Below are 22,784 nucleotides of genomic sequence, written 5' to 3' on the forward strand. Positions count from 1 at the left end.
TCCATTGGACACTTTGACTGCACCTGTTCGCCTGCCCCGCCAATCACGCGCTCTGCTCACTGTGCTCCAAGATGGCGGCTTCCAGTGCTCCGTATCAGACATCATCGCATTTAAAAGCTAAATATCAACATTTACCGGCAGTTTAAACTCATGAAGAGACAGACCAGAAGGAGCAGAAAGGGACTGTGTTGGTGGCAGTGAAACGCAGAAACAGTTTCCCTATGGTTTGTCCGCGCGAGGAGCCGGTGACGGTGTCGGTCTGAGGGGGGTTGTGTTATCCGAGTATGGCCACCGAGAACAGGATCAATTTTTGGAGGAGAAACGCAAAGGTTCCCGGAAGGTGGGTTACTGTAACTCTCTGTTAACGTTACCAAACGAACTACATTCCTTTAGTATGTTTCACACGGATAGTGTTACTGTCAAATATGTCTGAAAAAACACTAACACTCAGTACACAAACAAATGGGCGAATAAAATATAGGTTAATGTAACAGTGCCCTGATATAGCTTGATAAACTGTGACGTATTTAGAAATACTAGCTTAAAATTGGGCTCTTAAGCTGACTTTAACGTTTAATATATCACCGTAAGTGCCTTAAGAAGAGTCGTAAGATCACCATATTGTAGTGGTGTGTGTACATTCATTCACTTGAGGACTTTTCAGCCCTCCCCACTGTCTGCTCTCGGTGTGTGTGTGTGTGTGTGTGTGTACAATAGCCTCAAGCTGAGAAAGACAGACCTCCATCTCTTTCTTCTCTGCGGTTTCTGCCGCTCAGAGTGAAGCTGTCAGCTGGCTCAGTCCGAGCACCGCCCGCCATATGCTTTCTCAGTCTGTGCTGAGAGCGGCTGACACCCAATACAGGCTGGATATTGAGAGAGATGACAGTGGGGGAAAAACTGCATTGTCTTAATGAGGATCAACCTGTAATCTTTGATCTCAATTTTTTTTCTCTAGATGAGTTAAAAAGGAGGAAGTTAAATGAAAGACATCCTCTTATTGTGGGAGTTTTACTGATGATGAGTTGACCAACAACTCACCCACAGCAACTGATTTGCCTGGTCATAGTTCTTGTTTGGTTTACAGAGGGAACGATCATTACCTAGTATAGTGGTTTTTGATCTAGACCTAGACTATTGTGGTCAACGTGGATATCCACGTTGACCACAATAGTCTAGGTCTAGATATAATATATATATATATATATATATATATATATATATATGTTTTTTTTTTTGTTGTTGTTGTTTTTTTCCACAAATACGAATTAACACGAATATAGGTTTCACAAATCGGGAAGTGTGGTTTAAATCATATTTTTTAATATCTGGGTTAATCAAGTCCAGATCCAACCTTTTCTTATGTAGTGGGTTTTGACCTGGACCTGGTCCAATATGGTCAACATGTCATAAAAGCAGTGAAATCTTCTCCTTTTGCATTTTCACACATTGATATTGGTTTCACAGATCTGAAGCTGTGTTTTAAAAAATATTTAGTATAGTATATTTAATATTTCTCTGGGATAATCTGGTTCAGGTTTGACCTGTCCTAGTGTTATGGATGTTTATCTGGAAGTGGTCAAATGGTCAACAAAAAAACAAAAAAGCAGTAAGTTCAGATTTGACCTGTTATATTATAATAGCTTTTGATTTGAACCTGGTTTAATGTGGTCAGCGTGGAAAAATAGCAGTGAAAACTTTTTTGTATTTTCACAAATAGAATATAGGTTTCACAAATCTGAAAGTTTGTTTTAAATAATATTTAGCCTCTTTGGGATAATCAAGTCCAGATTTGACCTGTCTTAACATAGTGTTTTTTTATCTAAACCTGGTCTAATGTGGTCAACATGTATAAAAAAGCAGTGAAAACTTCCTTTTCTTGCATTTTCACAAATGGAATAAAGCTACTTCAAATGTGAAAATGGATTTCAGATAGTGTCGGGGCTTTACCTTAAATGTCTTACATAATTTAACAAAAAGAGCTGCAAAAAGCAGAGGATTGGTCACTAAGTATGTAAGTTACTTTTCCCTCTCTCTCTCTCTCTCTCTCCACTTAACTGCTGAATCCGAAGCTGTGAATCCGAAGCTAACTGAAGCATGTTATTACAAAGTAAAGATTATGTGATGTGTTATGGACAAAACAGAATTACGTTCCTGAATTGGGAGGAATCATGTGGACCATTGCTTTAATTTAGGCCAGAGTGCTGGGCTAGTTCCAGCCTGTAGCGCTTACTCAATTGGCATTAATGGTAATGTTATATAGTGGGCTCTGAGGACCTGCAGGTATTCTCTTTTCTTATATTCTCCTCACCCTGCCCTCTTGTGGAAAGTGCAAACTCATCAGACCTCACTGATAAGACAGGACCTATTCATGCTCGTCTGTATTGAACTGTGTGTCTTTATGACTATGACCTGCCCTGGCTCCATGCATGTGCCCGGCAGGGAGGGTGGAGCAGGAGGGGGGATAACAGGGCAGTGTGTTTAGGAAATCTTTGAGGAGAGGATCTCTAAGGAGAGGGCGTTGCTCTTTTTGTCACACACACTGATCTTTTTCAAACGGTGGTGGGTGGAAGGCTGGAAACCCAAACACAAACATATGTTGAGCAGGAAAGCAAGCAGCTAGTCTTACCGCCTGTCCTTGAGCCGCTCCTGATAAAAACAAGTCGAAGGCTGATAAACGAGACACTCTGGCACTACCAGATAATCAGCAGACCCAGTGCTCAGCCACCAGGTTTACTGTCAGTTTATTCATGCAAATCACATGAATTTGGCTGATATCATTTAGGCTCAGGCGTGAGATGCCACAGTTTGACAGAGTCAACATACTGAAGTCATATTTGTTGCTTTGTGACATTCACACAAAAGCGTCTGAGCTACTTGAAATAAAGTGGTTATCATTCTGGGATAGTAGTCAAAATATGACCTGGGAATTTTCACCCACAATGACAGCAGCATTTTGGGTAAACTATTAGATTTAGTGTAAGAACACCAATCTGGTGAAAGAAACATAAATAATTATCAACCTTAGGAAACTTGAGCAAACTGGCTTGATTTCTTTCAAAAACATGGGAAGAAGGCAATGAGCAACAAAGGAAATTACACAAAAATTAACAAAAAGTAAGTTTTAAAAAAAAGTGCACGAAAATTAACAGGAAAATTATTTGAAAAAAAGAAAGAAAGAAAAAGTGCTCACAAATATATTTTTTAAAAATGGAACATAATTTCAAATCATACAGATCATACAGTTTTCCCTATCTTCTCCTGTCTTTCCTCCCAAGTTTCCCCTAACTTGTTAAATAGCATTTTCAAAATCTACTAATTTCCTGCAGTTTGTGGAACATTTCATGCCAAGTTGCTTATTGCCTTTTTGTCCCATCTTTTTGAAAGAAATCGCACCAATTTGCCTAGAGTTCAAAGGTTTAAATACTTTTCTGAAAGCAGCATGAGAAAAGTGATGTTGCTCCAGATTTCAAAGGGTTAAGCCACTAAAAGAAGTCCTGGAAACAGAGTAATGTAGAAAAGTTTTGAAAATGTATTTGTAAAAATGTAAAAATGGAACTCTATACATGCTTTTGTCCCATATCTGTTCACAGAAAAGAGAGCAGTCTTCAATGAATAGCATTTTGGTCTCCTAGTAACATTGAACAAAAACTGAAAAATAAATGTATGTATTATGGGCAAATAATTTGTTTAAAAGTCTGTAACCAATATCTGGTTTGTGCTGTTAACACAGATACAGATATGCCTGCTTGCCTCAGATCCCACACTTTGTAACGATTCTAACTCAAGTAAGCTTTTGAGCATGCATTAGTTAGTCCAGTAAATGGTTCTTTTTAGGAAAGCTTAAATGTTTGAATGGGTTGGAGGAGGCTGCTGCTCTTGGCTCTCTATAAAGGAAAAGAGATAAGGGAACTAGTGTTGTTGGCAATTGTGGCTGTGGCCCTGATCCCATCCTGTGACTCTTGACTGTGTCTGCTTTGGGTCAGCAGAGAGTTGGAAAGAAGCTGAGCTGAGAAAGAAGATTCTCACATCCGCTGAACATAATGCCCACCGCAGGGTGGTGGAGAACACAGGGGCTATGCAAGCTGTCCACCAGTTCTGTCCAGTATACACACTCCAAACAGCACAATCGAAACGAGGCAGCGCAAGTGTTATTTAATAAAAAGGAAGCAGCGGGTCGTCATCTGTCAAAACAGAATGTGATGCTGAATTTGCTGACACAGAACACTCCCCGTTGGATTTCAAGCCTTGCAAAGTCACCCAAAAACATTGGCACATCACTGACACCCATCCCAAACTAAAACACATTCTCACTTTGATTTCAGGGATTGTTCAGGGATCTTTTAGCGTTCTGTCAATCGAAGGGATCTTCTGTTAATAGCTTATATGTCTGCCCCATGTCAGAGAGCAAAGTGGCATGATTTCTAAATTAGTTTTTAAAAAAGTACAAGAAAATTATTAAAATAAAAGGTAAAAAAAAAAAAAAACTGGAAAAGGGGCTTAAAAATTTGATTATGTACCTATGACATCTTTTTAAAAATGCAGTTATGATGATTATAAATATAATGATCATAATTATAGCTGATATGTCTGCTCCATGTCTAATGTCAGATATAATCACTCTTGCAGCAGGAAACCACATATCTGGGAGCTATACCCAGTTTGCCTTCACCCATAAGTGCAAGTCTCTCAGCCATCCTCACACAGGCTGCAGAATAACTATTAGACCTGGGCTAAGAAACAGTATTCCAGGGTAGTTAGAAACCCTAAAGTTATGTTTTTTGATACCGCCTTAAAGTCAGGCGCTCTTCTTTCTGTTATACTCATTTTACGCACCACCAGAGCTCAGTCTCTGGTCTTTACTGGTGGAACTGTTTAGTTTACTGTCATAGAAGAGGAAATGAATCAGAAAGTATTTACATTTAAATGGCTGGAATTAAAGAATTTTGTCCTTTAAAAAAAGAACTCAAACCAATTAAATGATTATGATATTAGCTGGCAAATTATTTAATAGTTAACAAATAACTTCTTTATTTGTCTTTTAATTTATCTTTTAATGTTCTGCTTATTTTGTCTTATTATTATCAATAATAATAATATATTCTGTTTACTACCTTTACTTTGTTACTGTATTTTTCTAACATGTTTCTGCCTCTAATCTCTTGTTCTTCTTAATTCTACCTTAATTCTTGTCTGGCCTTTGTTCAGCAAGATTGTTTGGCCTCTGTTGTTATATTGCCTCTGGTCTTTATTGCCTCTGCTTCACTTTGTTTGTCAAAGCACTTTGTACACGCTGTTTTTAAAGGTGCTGTATAAATTAAGTTATTTATTATTATTAGTAGTAGTAGTAGTAGTGTGTTTTTATCAACAGATTAGTTGATAATGCATTGCAGATCTACTGTATATATAGCTTGCTTTTTGTCCACATGGATGTTTGACTAACAACGACCTTGCAGAGGGAAGGAGTTAGCAAATTTTAGACAATCTCTCCTTTCTTTTTCTATGTTGTTTTTGTTGTGCACCTGTCCCCACCTGGGGTCAGATACACACACTATTCACCTTCTTTTCTTGGAGTATTATTGGGCACACTGTGTCTGACAACCATATTTGCACAAGTGCATCATGGGCCAAAGTGTCTTTTTAGCGTCTCCTCTGTGATCCCTCATTCTTCACTGTGTTCTTGAACTGATTTTAAAGGAACTGAGCAACTTACTGCAACTAGGAAACAAGACAAAAATATGTTTAGGTTGGGACGAAAACAGACTTTCTGACTTTTAGCGTTAGCTTGGTCAAAGACTGGAAAGCCACAAGTGTTTTTCTGCACAGAGGTGACAGCATTTCACATGTCATCTTCTGCAGCGTACAACCAGTTTATGGAGCACAGCATCCACCTCTCGACCCTCGATTGCGACGCACGTAAGTGCTGAACCCAACTGGACTGCATGGCGTCATGGTACCCTCGTGGATGGATTTTATTTTGTGTTATTTGTGTGATTTTTAAACCTGATTTGCAGCACATGCTTCAAGTGCTTGAAAATTTGTGGATTGCATGCTTTAGTGCTGTACCAGTGTGACCCAATGTTGACATTTACATTGTTCAGTCTGTTTGAAATACTTTCACTATTTACTTTCGCTAATGCTTGTTTGTTTTTTGTCCGTATTTTTGGCGATATCATCTCCTAAATTTCTGTGTATATTCCATACCAACATCATCATGAGTGAGACCTTTCAATTCTTTACTTTTCTTTCTTTTTCTCTCTTTTCCTGTCTGTTTGATGTCTCGATCTGTCCCTCTGCAGATATCCCAAAGACACAAAGCCCAAGTTCAACAATCTCAAGTCTAAAAAGGCCTCTAGCTTCCACGAGTTTGCCCGCAGCACCAATGATGCATGGGACATCGACGAAGAGGAGGACGAGGATTTCCTCGGGCTCCCCGCTCCAACTTTATCCCTACCATCAGGTCTCCACTCTACGTCCTCACAGAACCAGGTATCGCTATGAGACATCATTATCCCTGAGCAGTTTTGGGCATTGAGTTTGTTTGAAATTAAAAGGTATATTTTTGTGTATTTCCACTCAGCAGCAGCACAATCAGGCTGCAGACACAGACACTGGAGTTTCACACAGATTGGCAGCTCCCAGTATGGAAGCTCAAAACTTCCAGGATGTGCAGGAGGAGGACGCAGAGTGCGAACATGTCAACGGCAAGGTTGTCAAGTCAAGTAGCGACGCCCACCTCAATGCGTCTTCAGGTACGTGGGTAATATGCTGCAGAAGTACATTTGGCATTAAAAGCCACTGAGCAGCTTATCAGGTGATTCATAGTGAAGCTAATTACAGACTGTGTCAGGGGAACGTCACTTCCCTCTGCAGAGGGGGATACTGGGATTATATCAGGCCTGTAGCTTGTGCTTGGCACAACACTTTGCAGTCCTGAAAATGATTCTTCAAATGCTCTTAATGCTATATGTGCACTATTCAACTCAACATAAACACTAGCACTGTTCACTAACAGTGTGAAATTATGGTCTTTAAAGGGGAACACCACCTAAATTAAGAATTCCAATATGTTATTTCAATGGATTGGGAAGAATATTTGTGAACAAGAGCTACTCTCCATTAACCCTTTGAAACCTGGATCGACATCACTTAACTCGTGCTTTTGAACCCTTTGCAAAGTGGTGCGATTTCTTTCACAAATATGTGGGAAAAGGCAATGAGCAACTTGGAAAAAAATGCTTCGGTGCAAACAATTTCTAGATTTCTTGAAACATGTATAGGTAAAAAGAAAAAATAGATTATTATTATTAATGTTTAATTAATGTATTATTATTATTATTATTATTATTATTATTATTATTATTATTATTATTATTATCATTATTTGTATGGCACCTTCCATACATAAAATGCAGTTCAAAGTGCTTTACATGCAAGAGTGCTAAAAATTAAAACCTAACAATATATAGATATATATTTCTAAATATAAAAACAAATACATGTAAAAAAATAGAATAAAATCATTATACAGCACATGGATACCATTACTCTGGAAATAAGTTGTAGACATGCCAAAGGTGGAAACAAATTAAAGAGATATTAAACAACAAAAGTCCAAACCGTAAAGCAGATAAAAAACATAAAACAAGTTTAAAAAAAATATAATACATATATATATTATATATATTATATATAATTATAATATTATATTATATTATATATTATTATTATATATATTATCATATAGACCATAATATGATATAAAAAAGAATAGAAGGTGGAATGAAATAAAATCAAGATCATAGAAATGGGTCTTGAGCTGCTTCTTGAAACCATCTACCGAAGTTACTCCTCTTTTTTGTACGGGCAGTGTGTTCCAGGCCACTGGTGGATAAAAACAGAACACTTTTCCACCATTCTTTTTGTAATTCATTTTTGGTACATTAAGCAGGCCAGCACCAGAGGACCTGAGAAATCGTTTCAGAACATATTCAGACACGCAGTCAGATAGGTAAGAAAACATGTAGTGCTTTAAAAATAAGTAAAAGAATTTTAGAATCAATCCTCAATGCTATGGGAAGCCAGTGAAGTGATGCAAAAACTGTAATAACACTGTATGTCCTGAGCCCCCTGCTTTGCTGCTGGTCAACAGAACGCGCCTGTGTTTGCGCTGTAAGATTCCTATCTGTATCTGTATGAAACTGTGTGGTTATGAAACAGGATGCTGCTAAAATAAACAGCACAATTATCTCCAGCTATAAGATAAAAAGCATCACACTGGTGCATGAGCTGAAAGCATGCAGCAGATAATTGGACGAACATTTGGACATGCTGTATAATCCCAAAATATCAAAGGAAACAGGTTTCAGCTGTCCTCGATTCTGTTGGCCCAATCCTCTGTGAGTCAGTGTGTTTCCTCAGATCCTTCAGCAGTGTTTTCAGCTATTCATCAATCTAGCTGACTCACAGTTTAAACATCTCAGAAGTCACCTGGCTTTGAAATATTCTGGCTGCTCACAAGTCCTCCATTAACTTTGTGCCATCAGGGCCTCGAGGCTACAGGCAAAGTAACTAACTAACATATTTTAAGTCACTTTAAAAAAAAAAAAATCCTAGAAAGCATTTCACGTGCTGTTTTATTGATTAGGGTATTTGTTTTTTATTTGGTTGTCCTATTTCACAAGCCAAGAGGAAGGACAATATAATTTTAAAGTCAGGCAAATTGAACTCATATACACACTTAAAAAAAAAATTAAATATAAATAAAAAATGTAGGGTGTGGGGGGAGTCTGCTTGAAATATATTAATTAAATAGATCACTGATGATTTATCTGTCGATCTAGTCAGAGCTGATTAGGATCTCACAAATTGTGAGAATAATTTGTTTTTACAAAGTGGGGAGAATTATTAGAAGATTATCAAAAAAATATGAAAGAAAAAATGTTCATAAAACAATATTTACAATTATTATAATTATGTATTAAACATTTTGTCACATAACAAAAAGGTATACATTTATGTTTTTTTAATTTTCATCAGTTCTTTCAGGTCATTTTCTTGTTAGTTTTTGTTTTTTTTCTTTTTTTTGTTGCCTTTTTTCAAGAGATTTTCTTGTAACCTCTTCTTTTCTTTCCTCTTCTTCAATTTCTTGATATTTGATAATGTGATCATTTTTGAGCCATGTCTTGTCATGTCAAGTGTTGCCAGATTGGAAATGTTAAACTATCGTATCAGATGCTCAGAATTATCGTATTTTGAGAAAAATTTTTGCACGCCAGTCACAATCACGAGAACGAATAGGTTAAACATATAACTCAAGTAAATAAGTATTTAAACAAGTTTTTGACACATCTACAAATCTACCCATACCCACTGCCTTAGAGACAAGCTGTTTCTCTTTAAGGCAGTAGCTGTTTTTTTCCAGCATGCTGATGGATGTGGTTGGCTATAAGGAAATCGTGTGAGAAGTGATGCATAAATACAGATTTAGGAGCCAGGAAATTAGACAAAATGAGACGTATGAACTAAACTGTGCTTATTGTAAGTGTCACAATGGTCAGATTATTATTGTATTATTGTACATTACAGCAATTTTGAATTATTGATCGTACATTGTACAGAGGGCAAAATTATCCTACAAATATGATGATAATCGTACATCTGGCAACACTGGTCATGTCATTCATGGAGGGTTTTCAAGTTTTTTCTGTTGTGGGTTTCTTCTTATTTTTATCAAACTGGTTGTAAAGTCTACAATACATTTTTTATTTGTTTGTTTTTTTCTTGTGTGGCTCTCTACAGTCCACTCCACACTGCAGAAACAGCAGTCTCTCCCTGTTCGTCCCATCATTCCACTGGTGGCCCGCATGTCAGACCAGAATGCATCGGGGGCGCCGCCGATGACGGTGCGGGAGAAGAGCCGGCTGGACAAATTTAAGCAGCTGCTGGCTAGTCCTAACACTGACTTAGGTAGGAGAACAACACAGAAACACACTTCTTTAGTGTAGAGATATGGAGTAATTATGGGCTCCAGGCTAACACTGCGCTCAGCTGACTGCTGTCTGTCTCTGTGTGTTGATCTCTGCTGTGCTTCTCTACAGTGTTGATAATGTCTGTTTATATCTCGCTCTGCATGGTTACAGAGGAACTGCGGAAGCACAGCTGGTCGGGCATACCAAGAGAAGTCCGGCCAATCACATGGAGACTTCTCTCTGTAAGTCTCATGACCTTCACTTTTGTAATGTCACATGTTTTGCTCTTTATCCTTTTTGCAGAGCACTTAGTTTCAAAGTTAAAGTGTCCAGGATGCATTTTGTAGTTTCTGTGTAGCCAGTTGAATTCTCCTTTGTAGAAAATGCTCACATAATGTGAGAAGCCTTATCCTTACAGGGAACCTTATCTCCTCTCTTTTCTCTTATCTCAAATGGCTGGCCAGTTCTGTTCCTCTGAAACCGTTCACGTCATCAAAAAATAAAAAAGCTTCTCCTCACTTGCACTCTCTTTTCTATATTTTCTCTCTCTGATAGGGCTACCTGCCGGCCAACAAGGAGCGCAGAGAGCTGGTGCTAAAAAGGAAACGAGAAGAATACTTTGGCTTCATAGAGCAGTATTACCACTCCAGAACAGACGAGCACTACAAAGACACGTACAGACAGGTACAGCTAAACTGAACAAATGGAAAAAAAGCTATCAGACCGTTACTAGTCATTAGTCTAAAAAAACCAAACCTTTCATACAAGCATGGTATGCGTTTTCACTACCCTGAGTAACATCATAATCATGTTTCCTCCTGTCAGATCCACATTGATATTCCGAGAACCAACCCTCTGATTCCCTTGTTCCAGCAGCCCGTAGTACAAGAGGTAAGATCTGATCTGTTGAAGAGCAGTGCAATTACAAACAGTAGTTCATCCAAAGTGCATGTGGGTGACTTTTTTGTGTGTACTTTATTGATAGATGGGTCCTGTGTCGTTTGTGACTGACACAACACTGGAAAGGCATTTGCTCACTATTTCAAGTCAATCAAGTCAAGTCAATTTTCTTTATGAAGCCCATTATCACAAATTACAGTTTGCCTCAGAGAGCTTTACAGCATATGACATCCCTCTGTCTTTAGACCCTCACATTGGCTAAGGAAAAACTCCCCCTCAAAAAACCCCATAACAAGGAAAAAAATGCTAGAAACCTCAGAGTGACTGAAGAGGGATCCCTCCTCCAGGACGGACAGACGTGCAATAGATGTCATTAAAAACAATTGAATTACAATAGATGAAAAAATGGTATATAAGAAAGAGAGAAAGAGAGGGAGAGAGGGAGGGAGAGGGGGAGAAGGGGAGAAGTGCACAGCAACAATAATGGTAACAAAAACATAACATCATCATAACAATCATAATAGACATAAACATAATAAATACAATTATGATAGCATGTTATGTTACATGCAAAAATTGTAAATGGTGGTTACAGTCATGTGTATATTAATAGCGGAGGCATTACTAACAATAATTGCAGTAAAAGTTGGCATTGAGCAGGATCACGGTATCAGTGCAGCCAAGACCCACGACATAGGTGCAGCCACAGACAGCAGCACAGCAACAACATAACCAGTCTCTTTAAACCAAGGCAGAAACCCACTTTTTGTGTCAACTTTGTTTTGGTTCATCCATCACAGTAAAACCAGAAGCCTGTAACATGAAGTGAGATGAGTGAGTTAGTCAGCTGGCTCAGGTTTAATTTGGCACCATGGTAACTTGGATGCAGCATGGGTAGCCTGCTTCTGTGCAGGTAAACAGCCTGTCCACTGACCAATCAGCTGACTGGAAACCTCCATCCTGAAAAAGACCAGTCTGACTTACCGGATGCAGACTGTGGCTATAAACGGGCCATTGGTTGGCCAACTATTTGGCCATCATTTTCCCTCCCTTCATATGTGTGTGTAGAATACTTTACCTCTCTTATTACATCTCAGTATCGGTATAGCCCTCATTGCCTTTTTTTAAAATAAAGTTCCAAAGTTCAGGTCCAAAGTCCAGGTCAGGTTGATTGTGACTCTAAATTGCCCTCAGGTGTGACTGTGAGTGTGAAAGGTTGTCTGTCTTATGTGTGTCAGCCCTGCAATAGTCTGGCGACCTGTCCAGGGTGTACCCCGCCTTCCGCCCAATGACTGGGGGATTGGCTGGGATTGGCTCCAGCCCCCTCGCGACCCTTACGAGGACAAGCGGTTACGGAAAATGAATGAATGAATGACACTCCTGTTTGGATTAACGACTTTAAACACATTCAGGTGTTAATATAAGTCCTGAACCTGAATAGTATTGTGTTCAAACTGTGGCAGAGTATTCACCAGCCACCAAGGAACAACCTGGATCATATTGCTACATATCAGAGGATCTTTGCTGTCAAAAGGATTTGTGTCCAGGTTAACTAGAAACCTGTGACTGAGTTTAATCACAGACTAATTTGAGCAGTGTAATAATTCTTTATTAATCTTCAACATAATCAACTTCAGATTACTTAATACTAATGAGAGTAATAATACTAATTTATTTATAGAGCACTTTTCTTATAAGGGATGCAGTGCTTGACAAAACGATGCAACACAAAAAAAAGACATCAAGATTAGACAATCAAAAAGATTAGTAAGACTAGTAAGAATAGTAAAAAAGAAAGAATTACAAGAATTACATTATATATAAAATAATTTCAAGAATTACATTAATTAAAAGCCAGACTAAATAAATAGGCTTTCAGCTGTCAATGTTCTTGTTATGATATTATTCTGACTTTGAAAAACTCACAGCAGCAAAACACAGATTATTGCTCTGAATATCAGTTTTTATTTTGTTTATATATACTGTACAGTAAATATTGATATGAATGACGAGACATTGATTTCCACCATATTGCCCACTATCTCCAGCCCTAAGTATAATACATTGCACACATGTAATAGCTCTCAAGCTAATGCTCACAACCACAAGTTTTTTGACGGTGGCTTGGCTCAGTTTTTGCAGGGTTTCCATTTGCAAAGCAACTAACACTACATTTTGTGCAGTAATTCTGACCTTAAAACCTCACATTGTATACAGAATGACATAACTCTTACAAATTAGGTAATGCATCACACTGTAACTTTATCAGACCGTAACAGCCCACCATATGTTAATCATTTACTTTCAGTTATTGTGTCATTTTGATGACCAGCAAAAATATTGGCACTGAATCGTTAGGAATTCTCATCAAAATAGAGTTTGTGATGGTATTTTCCTCAAGAACGCACAAGCAGCAACGAGAAAGAAAATGTGCAATTCATACAGCGGTCATGCAGGAGTGCAAGAATGACTTTAAAAACATTCATCTTATTGAGTACATATATGTTACATCAATGTACATATAGATAAATGGTGAAGAGTTTGACTTTACTCCACAGTACAGCACATCCTACATTCATAAAAGACAAAATAATGAGTGTAAATGCAACAGTTACTGTTTCTGTATCGACCACAAAATTTGTTTTCATAAAGCTAAATGATTTTGAACATCAGTGTCAGTTTACTTGTCATGAGGTGTATTACTCAGCCTGTGGAAACCGTGGTGTAAATGTCTTAGTGGTTCCAAAGGGAGCTTTTTAAAGTCTGAGAAAATATACCTGATGACATCATCGGGTCTGTCTCAAACTGGACTTGAGACTTTATAACACAAGCTGGCCACATGGACTTTGAAAGATGCCGGCCTTTACCAGACAAGATGCCATGTGTTGCATTATGGGAAATGTAGTTTTCTAAGCTACATTCTTTTTAAGTGAAGTAAGTTTTCAGTCATTAAAAATACAGGAAACTGCAGTAAATCTAGAACTAAATCTAGTAAACAAAATAATAAAAGCATTTTGTTGTTGTCTTTCTTTCCTCAGGTGTTTGAGCGTATTCTCTTTATCTGGGCCATCCGTCACCCAGCCAGCGGTTACGTCCAGGGAATCAATGATCTGGTCACACCCTTCTTTGTCGTCTTCCTCTCGGAGTTTGTTAGTAAGTTACGGGTTGAATTTCCTACGTAGAGCCCTGTTATATTCAAACTGGGCCAAATAACTTGTGTCAAACTTTGTTACTGGTTTGCAGTGTCTTTATTTTTTCAGTTTTATTTACTTGTACAGTGTTATTGCTGGGGCAGTCCCTGAATCAGATTTCAGAACACTATTACTGATTCTTTAGTACACCTTACCTACAAATAGATGATTCACTCATCTGCCCTGTTAGTCAGTACGTTCACATGTACAGTTTAATCGAGCTATGGTTATAGCTCGATTAGGTCATTTAATTGGACTACCGTACTCTCTTTGTGTCAGTATACAAGCACCAGGGGAAAATCCATTTATTAACAAAAGTTTGTCCGACTCCGCCTTGGCAGGTGGAAATATGCCCTCTTTCAGCTAGTTAAAATAAGTCTATATTTATACAGTCTGTGATAAATTACAAATCAGAATCATAGTTATTTGTTTACACTAACTCTTGGGTAGAAAACCGCCACGTCATATACATATAATCAAACGGCACTGAGCAAACTCTGCCTTCTTTGATTAGTTTAAAGCCACCTAAAAAATCAATATCAGTTTAACTATATGTTATATTTGGAATATTTTTACTGCTTTTCCTTGTTGTAAGAAAGCCCTCACCGACGGGAATTTAAAGCCCTTATATCAGAAACACCAGACTCCACTGAGAAAACTGCCATTTTACTCCACTGAACAGTGGAGCTGCTGCTCTACCGCTGCCTACATCAGCTGCTGTGGTAAAGAGGAGACAGTATTCAAATATATGGTACACCTACACTGATACTGATTTTTTTTTTAGGTGGCTAAAATGTGTTTCGCTTAGCTTTGGTGCCGGTGTTGTGGGACTGTTCTTTATTTATTAGGGGGCGGCAGTGCCTGTGTCACTGCAACAAAATGCAGTGATTCAACTGACAAAATGCAGGTCGACTCTGGGTCTTCTTGCCTGATGATTCGAGTCACCGACTATTAGAGGGCAGCTGTAGTTATTACCATGTCCAAGATCATAAGCATTTTTTGATTAACCTCAGCAGAGGGCAGCAGAGGCAGAGAGTCGTCTGTGTGAGTCAGGCCATTTCTATTTGATTCAGTGTTGTTTGTTGTTTCAGCGGAGGATGTGGAGAACTTTGAGGTGGCAGCGCTGCCTCTGGACACCCAGAGAAACATCGAAGCTGACAGCTTCTGGTGCATGAGCAAGCTGCTGGATGGAATACAGGTCTGGCTACACACATACACCTCAGTAAACCCCTCTGTGAAAGAGTAAATGTGCCAGTTTACTAAAAAATTGTATTCTTTCAGGACAACTACACGTTTGCTCAGCCTGGGATCCAGAACAAAGTGAAAGCTTTAGAGGAGCTGGTCAGCAGGATAGATGGTAAGTGGACTCCTGTTAATCTGTAAGGAAGTTTGTGTGTCACATTATTGTTTAAGTTGCATGTACTTTGTACTAAAGTGTGCTGTACTCATTCCTCTTTTGGGCTAGGTGAGCTCATACATGTAGAAAGTAATACAAGGCTGAACAGCCGATTCCAGATATGAGCTATTAACAGGAAACCCACAATGTGAACATCTGTGTTTGTGTGTTTCTTCATGTGTGTTTGTATGTGTGTGCTTCCAGAGGACATTCACAATCATTTTAAGAGGTACGAGGTGGAGTACCTGCAGTTTGCTTTCCGCTGGATGAACAATCTGCTGATGAGGGAGCTGCCGCTTCGTTGCACTATTCGTCTCTGGGACACCTACCAGGTAGAGCAGAGCGTTACATCCCCAACAAACCTGAACAATCAAAAGTAACCCAGTGCAAAAGCAGCACAAACTGCAGCCTGAAAAACAGCAGTAGAATTCCCACTGCTGAAAGTATGGCCCATGAAGCAGCATGTTGACTTCTCTTGTCTCTGCTGATTGTTTCCTACAGGCTGAAGCGGAGGGTTTCTCCCACTTCCACCTGTACGTCTGCTCTGCTTTTCTCATTGAATGGCGCAAAGAAATCCTCTCCATGGTTGACTTTCAGGTACCAGTCTGTTGTCTTTAAAGTCATCTACACGTAGCTTAGAAAGTAACTATAACATTTTGATCGAGGTACCGACAGATGGTAACAAGACTTACTGTAAATGGAAGCAACAAAAAAAACAACATTGTTTACTGTCAGTTCAAGGATTGTATATCTTAAAAACAAACAACATGAAGAAAATAATCTAATAATCTGAATGCTAAACTAATACCTAAATCGAAGTAGTGTGAGCAATACAATTACACATAGCAACAAGAAAAAATTAAACAGATAAATTCATGGAAACATTAAGGATCTAAAATAACAAAAATCAAAAAATGTAAGTACATACAATTAGCGCATATAATCAGTGTTGATCCTGTTGTTGGCCAGATATTTCTTTGTAAGTGTGATCATTTTAACATGAAATGCAACTTGATATTTCATGAAAATGGCAGTTCCATTGAATTGTAATAACTTTGGTGAACCCCTAACATTTATCATCAGGTCAAAAAATGCATTTGTCCAATACATGACAAAATACCTGCAGAACTGATGATGTTTGCATCAGCCTCAAATTAGCAAATGTTAGCATGCTAACATGCTGAATTAAGATAGTAAACATCATGAACATTACACCTGTGAAACAAAAGCATGTTATCATTGTGTGTTTGCTGATTGAGCAGATGCTGAATTTTCAAAATTAAAGACCCTAGATGGTAATATGATCAAATTTAAAGCTTTTCCAAAATGTCAATACTTACCGTGAATCAAGAAAATCTTAAATATATCACTTAATAATAATAATGATAATATAATAATTACATTACTACTCTTTATACTTTTATCTACAGACTTTACATGTTTAGCAGTTCACAAAGAAACTATACTTATACTATAATTTTTTTTATTTCAGCAAATGAAACTATACTTTTAACTATACTTCTTCTATACTATACTTCTTCCAAATATTTTTCATTCATCATTTATTTCAGAAAAAGAAAATCATTTAAAATCAACACATTATGATTTTGAACGGACATCTACTCTTGTATTGAACTTTTTTTTACCTTGTATGCTTTTTACAGTACAAAGCATTACTTCTTTTAACCTTTTGAGTTAACTGATTTCAACTTCCTGTTTTGAGCATATTACAGTTTAGCTTCCAGTTTATTCACCATTTCAATTGTCTTAACTTCTTTACATAATGCAGTTCAGCTTCCAGTTCTGCTAGTTTGACATTTTAGCTTGCAGGTTTTTCAGCTGTGGAGTCTAGTATTTAAGCTTTCAGATTTTTTAGGCATTTCTGTTCATTCACTTCTTTGTTTTCAGCAATGCTTTCAGCTGTCAGCATTCACACACATTTTCTGCAGGAAATGCATTTTCTAGTTGTCATTGTGAGCATTTTAGTGTGCTATGGTCAGTCTTTTATGATAGTAAATTGAATGTTTCCTGGGTTTTTGGTTGGACAAAAAAAGACATCCACTTTGGCTTTAGGAAATTGTGATGATCATTTTTCACTACTCTCTGAAATTCCGTAGACTAAATGTTTAATCGAGGCAATTATCTGCAGATGAATTGATGATGAAAATTATCATTAGTTGTAGCCTTAAATGCAGATAGATTTATCAAAGTAAAATATTTTACAAACAATATTCAGTGGCGATTACAGCCTTCCTTTGCTTCCATGCTGGTTGTAGTAAATTATATGTGTGAGTGCGCATGTGGGCTGTGGGTCTTCACTGGTCTTTCGATTCGATTACGATTATCACATTAACAATTCGATTCAATTCGATTCCTCGATGCATCACGAAGCATTGCATTGTCAGTTTTCTATATTAATGCACATGGCTATTTTTTCATCAATAAATACAAGCAGTCAGCTAGCTCCGTTCTCCCACAATTCAATGCAATTTTGCTAGCACACCATGGATGTATTTGTACCACACGGTGAGGGTTGCTACCAGGAAGTTCTCTTGAACTATAAAACTTTATTGTCCAGCTGCGGCTGGAAAAACACGAAACAATGTTACGTGGATATAATCAATTATGTGCTGTCTCTGCATCGATGCATAATCATCCACGTCCACATTGCAGCGCATCTTTTGCATCAGTGAAACAATTCATCTCAACACCTTCAGTATGCATGCACACCTAATTCCACTTTCTCCGACATAATTTTTTACACATATATTGTATTTTTTGGTGAAATGCAATCATTATTTACTTCTGCTTTCCAAAATGGTGTCAGTATCTAAAGGCACATTTCTGTTGCTTTTCAGGGCCTTCTTATGCTACTGCAGAACCTTCCCACAATCCACTGGGGTAACGAAGAAGTGGGTCTCCTGCTGGCTGAAGCTTATAGACTGAAGTACATGTTCGCAGACGCTCCCAGCCACTACAAGAGATAAAGCACAGCGCACAGTGCTGCAGACTGTGACTGAATGGACGCACAGCTCCTGAGACACTCCAGACACCACGTGATGTCTTTGAGGTGACCCAGAAGAGGCCGACGCCACAAAACTTATCCTGTGAAACTGAAGTCCAGTGAATGTCACACTGGATTTGGGTTTATGGTGCACCCATAGAGCTCAGTGAATATTAAAGACTACTTGCAGTCAACGTACTGCACCGTATCAACGGACTGTTACAGTATGAATAACCATAGCTATGCCACTTTGGTTTACTTCTACAGTTTTTGTTCATGCAACATTAATTGTCTCCTAAGTGAAATGTACACACAGAGGACCATGCTGTAATATAAAGGGATGATGTTCGTGAGATTATCCTTTTAGTGAAAGGTGGCATCTATAGATTCTATTTTTTTGAAAATATGCGTTGATTTTACAAGGGAAACATGTTAGATGTAAACCAGGCAACTAATATATTTTATTTTCTCTTATAAAATTTATTTAGTCTGACACTGTTATAAATAAGATGGAGCCCTTACCCAATGTGTGAAGAGACTTACGGAATTGGTTCAGGATTACCAAATTTGCACTGTACAATCAGTTCATAAAAGTCCTTATTTTGGACTTCAGTGAGTCAGTTTGATCGGTAGCCAGTACTGATATTTTGGATTGTGTTAGGCATTACTCCTAAGAGTAGCAAATATTAGGTACTGTGTTTTACTTCAGGTTGTGTTTTGGCTTAAAAGTGGAGGAACTGATTTGGTATCAGTTTACCCTGGTCATTATAAATCAGCATTTGAGATCACTATGAGACATTAATAGTGGTAATATTTAAAATTTTCTGCCTCCAAATAGACCAGAAACAATACAGACCTTCTGGTTAATGTAGCTTTCCCTTGTTTGTTTGTCATTATTTAACCCTTTGAAACCCAAAATAATTGGCTTCATTTTTTTCAAAAACATGGGAAGAAGGCAATGAGCAATGAAAGAAGAGATGATCCCCCCAAAAAAGCAACAAAGTAGTAAAAAGTACAAAAAATTGCTTGATTTTTTTTTTTTCCCCTAGCTTTTTAATAATAATTTTCTAAATCTACTAATTTCATGCAATTTTTGGAACATTTCTTACCAAGTTTTCTTTTTTTGTTTTGTTTTGTTTTTTGAAAGAAATCACACCAGTTTTCTCTGGGCTCAAAGGTTTAAACACATGTGAAAGGCGTCTGAAAGCAGCACAAGAAAAGTGATTACGCCCCAGGTTTCAAAGGGTTAATTTTGTAACTGACTGGCATAAATTTTAATTTTATTGTATTTTTGACAATTAAAATACAATTGTAGTCAGAGATTGTGGCACATAGTAACACTTCCATAACTGGCACAGAATGAGATCAGTAACGGCTGGTCTGTTTTGGCCCAAGACTGTTGATTTGAAACTTTTCTTACTCATTTCTTAATGTATAAAAATGGGAGTAAATGATGGAATAATAATGTATGAAGTATCTAATTAGATACCTGTGGTTAGTGTAAAAACTGCATATGCATACAAGTAGTTAATCATGTTCGATTTCCTCAGTTTAGGATAATTTCACAAAGTTTTTTTTTAAATATAGGAAATGCCTTTTCAATGCTTGTTGGGTACTGAAGGGCATTTAGTCACACCATCCTACTTGAGACAGTCCTGTGGACACAGTGCAGCTCACGATACATGACAATGCCTTTGTTATGAGCATTTGAAATGTTCTTCTGTCTTTTAAAGTGTAACATGGATAATTGCTTCATCATTAATGCTTGTATTTTATATTTGTCTAAGGTTCAGGTTAGGTTGCTCTGGTAGCCGTGACCTTTCACAGTGACATTATCCACAAAATGTGTATTTGTAACTGCAATTTGGGGCGGTGAATATGTGTGTTACGACTCATCTACCTTCATCATTACCAGTGATAATTATAACACAGAGTATGTGTGAATGATATGACAATCATAGGCCTTTGACACTTTGATTTCTCTAACATTAGATGTGTTTTAAAGGGTTTTGCTTTGGTCATTCTGAAGCTTTGTTAGGCTGTAGCAATGTTTAAATATGGATTTACTGTGCGCTAAATTCCTGGCTGTTACCCTGGTAAAATAGACTTAAAAAAACAACAAAAAAAGAATGGCGTAACATCTTAAATAGTTAGCATGAGTCTTAATTTACATTCAGGAATTATTCAGTCCCTATGAAATGTGGCAGTTCAGCCACAGCCTGAGGTTTAAGGTACTTTATGGCATTATATTCAGTGAAGTGCTTCTAAAGATACCATGGTACTTTAATTAATTGAAATAGATTGTTTTTATTTTTGGAAAAATCTAACGCTGTCGTAAACTTATTTATGGTTCATTCATTGCCAGTTTTTTGTTAAGCCACCTGTAATTTTGTGTTCATCAGCCTTGTTTTACCTGTCAGAAACATTCTGAATGTTTTGTGAATGTTGTTGAATGTATGCCTTTTAGCCTTAAAGTAGATTTTTTTTTGTTCAGTTTTGTTTTTATTGAGGTGCGCCAACTGATTGTTCACTATCCATGCTGTTTTTATCTAAAGGTCATTTTATCCTCAAAAAAAAAAAAACATGTTGATAAAGGCTGACAGAATAAAAACGTGTTGATTTGTTTCAGAGTTGTTCCTGCTGTTTATTAGGCCAATGCAGTGTGTTTTAGTAGTCAGGGCTTCAGCCTTACATATAGAAATAATAAATAATGACAGTACACCTGCTGTATATTAACTTTGGTTTATATGAAAGGGTTCTTATTCTTCATTTTGGTATTTTTGCTTGTGTGAAGGGAGGAATTAATGTCGTAATCACATCTACATTTATGGAGCAGCCTGCCTGAGGGCCACAGAGGGGGGTTGATATTTTTAAAAGCAGACTCAAGACCTACCTTTTTAGCTTGGTTTTTATCGTATTTAATTTAATTTTGTTTTGTTTTTTAATACATTTTAATGTTTCACAGTTTTACTACTTAACATACCATTTTATCATTTGGATATATTATCTTATCATTTACCTCTAATGTACAGTTTCAGTATTTTACATGCTTATCTTTTGTTAATACTATTATTTAACCTACTTATTTACCTGTTTATTTATGTATTTTTTCTTTCTATTCATAGGTTTATTCTGCCTCTGATGTTTCCTCACTTATGGTAGTGTTAGCGTTAGGGGGTTACTGTGTGAAGCACTTTGTGTTACAGTCTGTATGAAAAGTGCTATACAAATGAAGTCTGATTGATTGATCAGATGATGTCACTGTTTTCATGTATTGCACTGCTAATAGCAGCAAATTTGGTAACTCAATATACATACATTGTCAACAGCAAGCACAAGCAGAGTGATCAATAGCAAAACAAATACCTTATAAATATAACACCGACATGACAGGACAAAAAATCATATTGAAATGAACAGCATGTGATCAATTAGGAATTGCGGTGCATAGATATTCATAAAGATAAATAGGGATCTTAAAATATTTTGTATATATTTTGCATGTTATTATCTCATTTATATATGCAAAAAATATAGGAAGTTTTTTCTTTTTAAACATTTGTTCATGAAATATTTAAAGTTAAAATTATTCTTATTCTTATTATTCTTGTCTTTTAGTTAGACCAAACCTTAGATTTTTATGTTAGAATTGGAATATTTTTGGTTATTACAAGTGATCCAATACTGAAAAGCATCCCAGAATTTCCTAGTTTTATTTTAATTTTAACATTTCTGGTGTATTCTTGTGTATACATGTATTTCCTCTTCATGGGAAACAAAATTAACTGTCTTTAATAGTGTATTAGTACATTTCGTATCTGAAAAGCTACATTCTCATATAACCACTGAAGGCTTATGTAGAATTAATAAGATTAAGTCAGCATGCCCTTAATTAACAAAGTTGATGCTTGTAGTCTTGCCTTATTTACTGGGTTATATTGTATATTAAGGCAAATAAGACTGTATTTTTCAGTGGGAGTATTATATGTTAAAATGTTGCCACAATTATCTAGTAAATGCAGAATTTTTTGTTAAATAAAAATATATGCGTATATATTTATATATAAATACACACACACACACACACACACACACACACCCTTCCCCTTTTTTATGAAATATTAATTTTGCACATTTTGTATTATAAGCTATATTTTATATTGTAATTTTAACACTACGACTTTGGTCAATGCGCCCAAACATTGGTAAACCATATATGTGCTTTTTTATACAGAAAACGTATAAACTTAAAAAAAAAATTAAAAATTATAAAACTTTTTTTTACTCTCCGAGTCCTCGTCCACCTGTGCCCCTACCAACCTAAC

At 37.0% G+C, this 22,784-nt stretch overlaps 1 protein-coding gene across 3 annotated transcripts; it reads left to right on the forward strand.

Annotated features, from left to right (window-relative positions):
• The first annotated feature begins 65 nt into the window (after positions 1 to 65).
• Positions 66 to 21,085, forward strand: tbc1d22b (TBC1 domain family, member 22B). 3 transcript variants are annotated; one of them, XM_042491884.2, is made up of 14 exons: positions 66 to 340; positions 5,857 to 5,913; positions 6,297 to 6,486; positions 6,581 to 6,749; positions 9,799 to 9,966; positions 10,140 to 10,210; positions 10,524 to 10,652; positions 10,794 to 10,859; positions 13,907 to 14,021; positions 15,151 to 15,257; positions 15,341 to 15,416; positions 15,660 to 15,787; positions 15,957 to 16,052; positions 18,314 to 21,085. In XM_042491884.2, exons 1-14 carry the CDS (start codon positions 285 to 287, stop codon positions 18,440 to 18,442), a joined length of 1,557 nt encoding a protein of 518 aa, XP_042347818.1. In that variant the 5' UTR covers positions 66 to 284; the 3' UTR covers positions 18,443 to 21,085. The 3 variants fall into 3 exon arrangements, with proteins under 3 accessions (XP_042347818.1, XP_042347817.1, XP_042347819.1); XM_042491883.2 differs by having other exon boundaries at positions 67 to 340; positions 6,578 to 6,749; XM_042491885.2 differs by lacking the exon at positions 5,857 to 5,913 and having other exon boundaries at positions 68 to 340; positions 6,578 to 6,749.
• The last annotated feature ends 1,699 nt before the right edge of the window (positions 21,086 to 22,784 follow it).

The sequence above is a fragment of the Plectropomus leopardus genome, chromosome 9 (assembly GCF_026936395.1).
Source record: "Plectropomus leopardus strain MGB_pleo_1.0 chromosome 9, ASM2693639v1, whole genome shotgun sequence".
NCBI classification, from domain to species: Eukaryota; Metazoa; Chordata; class Actinopteri; order Perciformes; family Serranidae; genus Plectropomus; species Plectropomus leopardus.